Here is a 7,479-nt window from a genome sequence, read left to right on the forward strand (position 1 = left end):
GGTGGTGTCATCCCCGTTGCATTCGTGAGTTCACGGTTGTTCGTGCTGCTACAGTCGACGCATCTGTTCGGGCATTGGTTGATCGGGTAGAGGTTTCCGTTGCATTGAGTTTCGAAGTTTGAAGAACGTCTTCAACTGGTATGGCAATTCTCTCCCTCGTTTATTTCTTGTTCAAAGCATGTCTTTAATTGACTGTTAGTTTGCATAACTGTGCATTTGAATGTATAATGTGTATTTCGGTCACGGTGAGATCGGAGCGATCTGAACGCACTCATAGAACTCTTCAGTAAGAGATCCTTCCACATTTGGGGTTGCCCTGCACATGTGCTTGAGGCTAATCCCAAGAAGTTGGAACCACGGTCGAGGTTATACCTCTTTGTAGGCTACCCCAAAGGTACACGAGGGGGTTATTTTTATGATCCAACGGAAAATAGGGTGCTTGTTTCAAAAAATGCTACTTTCTTCGAGTAGGGTCATATAAGGGAGCACAGTTCACGAAGCAAAGTCGTGTTGCATAAGCTTTCCAATAAAACTACTGAAACTTCAACAAGAGTTGTTGAAAAGCCTGCTACAGCAAAAGTTATTGATAGGAGTTCATCCAGTAGGTCGGTTCCATCTCAAGAATTGAGGGAACCTCGACGTAGTGGGAGGGTTGTCCACCCGTTCGCTATCTGGGTTTCACGAAAATCCTTGCTATGGTAGCAGATGGCGACATTGAGGATCTGTTGTCTTATCAAAAAGCAATGGAGGATGATAACCAAGATGAATGGGTCAAGGCCATGGATCTCGAGATGGAGTCGATGTACTTCAACTCAATATGGGATCTTGTAGATCAGCCTGATGAGGTAAGACCTATAGGTTGTAAATAGATCTACAAGCGCAATCGAGGTGCTGATGGGAAGGTACAGACCTTCAAGGCTCGACTTGTGGCAAAGGTTATACCCAGGTAAAGGGAGTCAACTATGAGGATACTTTCTCGCCTATTGCCATGTTAAAGTCGATCTGCATCCTCCTATCTATTGTAACTTATTATAATTATGAGATCTGGCAAATGGATGTCAAGACGGCCTTTCTGAATAACAACGTGAGGAGAACCTTTATATGGTGCAACCTGAGGGATTCATAACCCAAGGTCAAGAGCAAAAGGTTTGCAAACTGAATCGGTCCATTTATGGACTGAAACAAGCGTCTCGATCTTGTAACATACAGTTTGATACTACGATCAAGTCGTATGGCTTTGACCAAAACGCTGATGAACCTTGTGTCTACAAGAAGATCATCAACGCTTCATTAGTCTCCAGTGTTGTATGTAGACGATGTCCTACTCATTGGGAATGATGTAGGTCTACTGATTGCAGTTAAGAATTGGCTAGCAACCCAATTCCAAATGAAAGATTTGGGAGAGGCTCAGTTTGTTCTAGGTATACAGAGCCTATAGATAGTCACTCTTCGCCTAAATGATCGTCCACCTCGCGTTTAAACGATTGCACACTAGTTCCTACACGATTGGATAGCTTCCCTAAACGATCGTAGTATGTGCCGAGTTTACTAAACGATCGCATATCATTTCCTAAACGATCGTTCAATAAAATTTACACGATAATGTAGTTTCTCCTAAACGATAAGCATCGTGTTATACGATAGCGCCATTTTCCCTCCCATTTGCTTATAGCATACACGGTCTGGTCTTCCTCTTTCCTCTACCAAATTCACCAAAGACCACGCTTTGGGTTCTCACTCAGAGAATACCTGGGGCTCTTTTCTGGTGGTGTCGTCCCCGTTGCGTTCGTGAGTTTGCGGTAGTTCGTGCTGCTGCAGTCGACGCATCTGTTCGGCAATTGGTTGACCGGGTAGAGGTTTCCGCTGCATTGAGTTCCGAAGTTTGAAGAACGTCTTCAACTGGTATGGAAACTCTCTCCCTCGTTTATTTCTTGTTCAAAGCATACCTTTAATTGACTGTTAGTTTGCATAACTGTGCATTTGAATGTAAAATGTGTATTTCGATCACGGTGAGATCAGAGCGATCCGAACGCGCTCATGGAACTCTTCGGTAAGAGATCCTTCAAATCACCACTGAGCTTTACTATTGAGTTGTTGTCATTGTTTGATGTCTTCTGTTGTACTTGATTACTTACGTTGACCTCTCTTGCATTTATGGTTAGTTGGTTGTGTAGTCTTTTTTCCTACCTAAAGATTCAATAAGTTGGGATCCTTTCTCTTCCTCTTTCTCATTGATTGTATATTTAAGAAGTAGAACCTCCATTTATAAAATTCATGTCTGCAATTAATAATATTGGTGAGAGCATTTACTTCTCTTGAATTTCCTTTAAAATCAAACTATAATGAAAATTTCAATTAACCTCTCATGTCGATATCGAACCCATGGAAATGTGGAAATACTAATAGAAATATCGAGGTGTCAAGGAAAATTTAATAGAATAGGATGAACATCACATCTACACCAAACAATTTCACTCTAAAATCGACGTGGAGCTACAAAATCAAATACTTAATAGAATTGAAATAAGTGGCAAAAATGTGAACAGGAAACAAAAACAATTATCAGATAAGTCTACTTCTCATACTTTCTTTATAATTCATACGACAAACGGTTTCTTTTCAACTTAATAAGCACAACCTGAACTTTCACTTCAATCAAAATGCTGAAACAACAACATTCAGATTTCCTCCCAATTCATGCATGATTCCATGCTTTTTACATTAATAAAAAATGGATAGGCATGTTCAAAAGAGGGGTGGAGTGGAGTGGAGATATGATAGAAAGGGAAAGGAAGGAGAGAAATTAAAGGGCGAGATAAAGAAAAAAAAATCAAATTAGCAACAATAGTCTCTCATTTGAAATTTATCAACTCAACATGTCATCTCACTTGGGGGGTTTGACTCACCAACATGAGTTGAGTTGAGTTGGTATAATAATCAACTCATTGATCGGTCCACCATCTTTAAATGTTAGTGGAGTTGAGTTGGTATATTTTACTAACTCTAGGCTCCGACAACCACCTTTGATGACAACTCCAACGACCAACTCCGGGCTCCGACAATTGCCTACGATGATAACTCTGACAACTAACTCCGAGCTCCGACAACCTTCCAAGCTCCAGCAACCACCTCTGATGACCCAACTCAGACGACCACCCTTCACGCTACCAACTTTGACGACCAATTTCAGGCTCCGACAACCATCTCCGGCAACAAATTCCGATGAAAATCACCTTCGATAACCACCTTTGAGCGAACAACTCAACCGACCAACTCGTGGCTTCGACAACCACCTCTGACGACAAATTTCGACAACCAACTCTAATACCATCTTTATGTGACTAATTTTAAGATCCAACAACCACCTTCGACTATAAACTCTGGCGAAAATCATCTTCAATGACTATCTTTGCTTGAGTAACTCTGAACTTCGAAAACATCTCCGATGACAATCAACTACATACTCCAATGAAAATCAACTTCGACAATCACGTCTGACTATTATAGTAGGTTTGTTTACATTGAGTGCAATATTTATACGTAAAAAAATTGTAAAAAAAATATTTTTATTTAATTGAATCCACATATCAGATGAATGTTAAGAATATCTAGAAGAAAATATGTATGTAGTTAAAAAACATCATAACATATAGCAAAAAACCATAAAATGAACATTTTTTTCCTAAAACATTTTCCAACAAGAATTAATGAAAAATAGATATTTGTTCTATGATGATCCTCTAAACTTAAAGAAATTGAAAGTGAAATTGTTCAAGAAATGTGGTGATACTTCATTGGTTGCTAAGATGATAAGAGATTTAATTAAAAAAAAATACATGACATGATAATAATATAGAGCAACAAGAAGAAGAAAAAGAAGAAGATGATAATGAAATTCAAGGAGAAAACTTAGGAAACAAAAATTTTGATTTCTCTTTGATTTCTCATTTTAGTTAACCATATTTCTACAAGAAATGTAATGTTTAAAAAAGAAAAATTACAATACATATTTTATTCAAACAAAGATGAGTAAAATTATTGAATAAAAAAGTTTCAAAACAAAGATATTAATCGTGGAAGCTAAAAAAACTGCATCAGATATACCTTAATCTACAAATAACTCTACACCCCAATGAACTCCTCAAATATGAATTCTAGACATCCTATCTCAATTAAACACCTCAAACAATCCCTTAAAATTTATCAACTCAACATATTAGGTCTCTTTCTCATTAGTCGCCTAATGAAGACTATTTAGAAGTATTTTTCAAACTTCAATGATTAAAGTGTTTATTTTGTAACCTTGGAGGCCAAATAATCAAACCTCGAGCATTTAGACCAATAGTGCATTTTACCTTAAATACTAATATTTACATCTATTCAAAGACGTTGAGAAATTTGACTATAGATAATAACAATCGAGGCTATAGAGCAGGGTTACAACACAACTAATAAATCAGCTATCAGTGTTTTTTAACAACAAAATCCTAGAAGCAACGGCCTCACCAATATCTCCGGTGGAAATAAATTGTCTCAAAAGACAAAAACTTAGACATAAATAACAAGCGAGCAAAATTCGAGAAGGATGTGAATATCAAAAACGATTAAGAAAAACTCATGACTACAATTTAGTATCAACTCAAAATTCTTAAGCAGTAACTGCTGCTTGGCTTGCAAGCCTCTTCCTGGCTTCTTCAATGATGGATAGTTTAATACCTTTGCCCTTGGGGAGGGACACCCACGGCTTTGTTCCCTTCCCGATTGTAAACACATTGCCAAGCCTAGTGGCAAATTCGTGCCCGGTTGCATCCTGAATGTGAATTGTTTCAAAGCTTCCCTTGTGCTTCTCTCTGTTCTTAATTACTCCCACTCGGCCTCTGTTTCTTCCACCGGTCACCATCACGACGTTTCCTACATCGAACTTAATGAAATCAGCGATTTTGTTTGACTCAAGGTCTAACTTGATGGTGTCGTTTGCCTTGATGAGGGGGTCGGGGTAACGGATTGTACGTCCATCATAAGTATTCAGAAAAGGGATTCCCTTCTGCCCAAACTGCACCGAGCGAACCTTACAGAGCTTGAACTGCAAAGAGCACATCAAATGACATTGTAAGGATCACCCTCACTATGTATTGATATTGAAAATGAAACTTGCCTAAGGCAATACAAGTACTCTAATACCAAAAACATAAAATGAAAAAGATCAGACCCTCCCCAATTCACTCGCGTTCACACTCTACAATGCTGACATTCCTAAACCGTACATCATTCCCACGCTACTAACTTGCCTCATCTTATATTGATGGATAATCAGTGGCCTAACAGATGTTAACCAAATGGGGAAAACAGCTGACTTGCAGAAGTGATATAGAAAAATTCAGAATGGTTTAACGAAAATGATATTTTCCTGAGCAGCATACAATCATTCTGATTCTATAAACAGAATTGTTTGAACAAATAATAAGTCAAATAGCAAACCTTGGCCTCTTCATCCCTGATTGAGTGAAGACGGAAACGACCTTTTGTGTCATAAAGAAGCCGGAAATTCTCGTTTGTTTTGGGAATGGACACAACATCTATAACAAAAAGAACAAATCAAGTGACTGTTAGTGTCTTATTTGCAGCAAATGGTAAGTGTGGTGATAAAGTTCCCCATTTGTATGAGACAGTAGGTTTTATGGTAAAAGGACTGATTTAAAATTTTTTTGACTTCCATTAAGAATATGGAGAGGAAAATGCTGGAAGTGAGCATTGAAGCAAAAGTTCAAACTCCATACTCACACTCCTCCCTAATTTAGATCACAGAAGAATCTAACACCCAATTATTCAAACAAAACTAATATTGAGTTTGAGATGAGATGAGCATACCCATGAAGCCAGCTGGATAGGTCTTATCAGTCCTGACCTTGGCATCAACTAAAACATGGCGTTGCATCAAAATAGCAATAACCTCACGGTATGTGAGAGCATATTTCAATCGGTTTCGCAATATGAGGATCAATGGGAGACATTCCCTCGATTTATGAGGTCCTGATGAAGGTTTGGGGGCCTACAAATGGGATTCATCAGCAAAACGACAGAAATAAAAGCAAACAAAAACGAAGACTAGTAAAATTTCACTCACAAATGCACCACCAAGTTTGTCCAGCATCCAATGCTTCGGAGCATTCAGCCTCTTCAAGTGTTTCTTCAAACCTCTAGCCTGTCAAACCCATAGAACACATTAATTTCATCCGAAAACTTATCGATTAAACTATCATCCACGGATCCACTAACCATATTGTCGAAACTGAGTGTTCCACGGAGATGATCGCCGGCCGCCGCACGAGTAGAGAGCTACAAGCTTAAGAAGGAAGAGAGATGGTAATGTTAAAACCCTAGGCTATTCATAGAGGAAGAGGAAGAGGACTAGGAAGATTTTTGGGCTGGGCTTTTTTGAAAAATTAGGTGGACAATTGGGCTTAAAATAGGCAAATTGGCCCTATAGCTAAAACGGAAGCACCGTTCTTCTAAAAAATATTAATTAATTAATTAAAAAACATCAATTTATAGGTTTAAATTTTATGGTTTGCATCCATTCAAATGTAAACTAAAAATTATATCGATTTAAATTATAAACTTTTATTAAGTATATCAATTTACATCTTTGGAACAAATACGAATGCAATATATGTTTCTTTCTTTCGTTTATATAATTTTGTTTTCATAGTTTATTCATATTAACTGTAATTTGATTGTGAATGAAAGAGGTTCGGCCTTCCTTCTCTTCTGGTTAATCCTATGAATCGGTAATCGGATTGGCTTCCAATCAAGTTGAAATTTTTTTATCGTCATCCAATTTTATGGGGAGAAAAAGAAGAAAATACAAATTTATGAATGAAATAGTTTTTTTTCTCATATTAAAGAAGTTTTATATGTGTGAATTATGATCACTAAGGTTGTCCTAATTAATGAGATGTTTTGTATGGATGACTTAAATTTGGTCGCACTAATGTCAAATAAGTCAGATTTTAAAAATAATAAAAATTAACATTTTATTTACGTTACAAAGCATCGACTAACGTTAAATTGTCTATTCATGATTATGGGTGTATATATATATATTTCGATGTGCCTTAAAATTGTGTTTGAAGTCTCATCAATTTATGATAGGTGTGAATCTACGATTGCAAATAGGAGAATTTTACATAGATTGGTATTTTGCAGTATAAGTAAAAGGTTAATTTTTATTGTTTTTAGAATTTGGATCATATGACCCTAGACAATTAAATTTGAAGTATCTATTAAAATTTAAAAAGTAATAATAATAAAATAAAATAATTTATTATGTTTTGCAACGATGACTCGCATGTAAACATTTTTCTTTTCTTATTATTATTATATTAACAACAATAATAACAATACTTTCTTTTGTTTCATTTTCTTCCAATACAAAGTATTTCTTGCTCCTTTAATGCACTAACTATTTTTAATAAGATT

General features: G+C 36.7%; 1 protein-coding gene across 1 annotated transcript; it reads right to left on the reverse strand.

Annotated features, from left to right (window-relative positions):
- Positions 1-4,389: 4,389 nt before the first annotated feature.
- Positions 4,390-6,410, reverse strand: LOC120080759 (40S ribosomal protein S4-3-like). Its single transcript, XM_039035381.1, has 5 exons — positions 6,277-6,410; positions 6,125-6,202; positions 5,869-6,049; positions 5,479-5,576; positions 4,390-5,083 (listed from the first exon to the last, which is right to left on the reverse strand). Exons 1-5 carry the CDS (start codon positions 6,277-6,279, stop codon positions 4,649-4,651), a joined length of 795 nt encoding a protein of 264 aa, XP_038891309.1. The 5' UTR covers positions 6,280-6,410; the 3' UTR covers positions 4,390-4,648.
- Between the last annotated feature and the right edge of the window lie 1,069 nt (positions 6,411-7,479).

The sequence above is a fragment of the Benincasa hispida genome, chromosome 7 (assembly GCF_009727055.1).
Source record: "Benincasa hispida cultivar B227 chromosome 7, ASM972705v1, whole genome shotgun sequence".
In the NCBI taxonomy this organism is placed as follows: Eukaryota; Viridiplantae; Streptophyta; class Magnoliopsida; order Cucurbitales; family Cucurbitaceae; genus Benincasa; species Benincasa hispida.

Excerpts from the sequence above, each read along its gene's own strand:
- LOC120080759 (XM_039035381.1), bottom strand. Across the intron at positions 6,050-6,124 it reads ACAAACTTGGTGGTGCATTT|GCCCCCAAACCTTCATCAGG; the intron begins GTGAGTGAAATT and ends TCCCATTTGTAG. Across the intron at positions 5,084-5,478 it reads TCAGGGATGAAGAGGCCAAG|TTCAAGCTCTGTAAGGTTCG; the intron begins GTTTGCTATTTG and ends TGCTCTTTGCAG.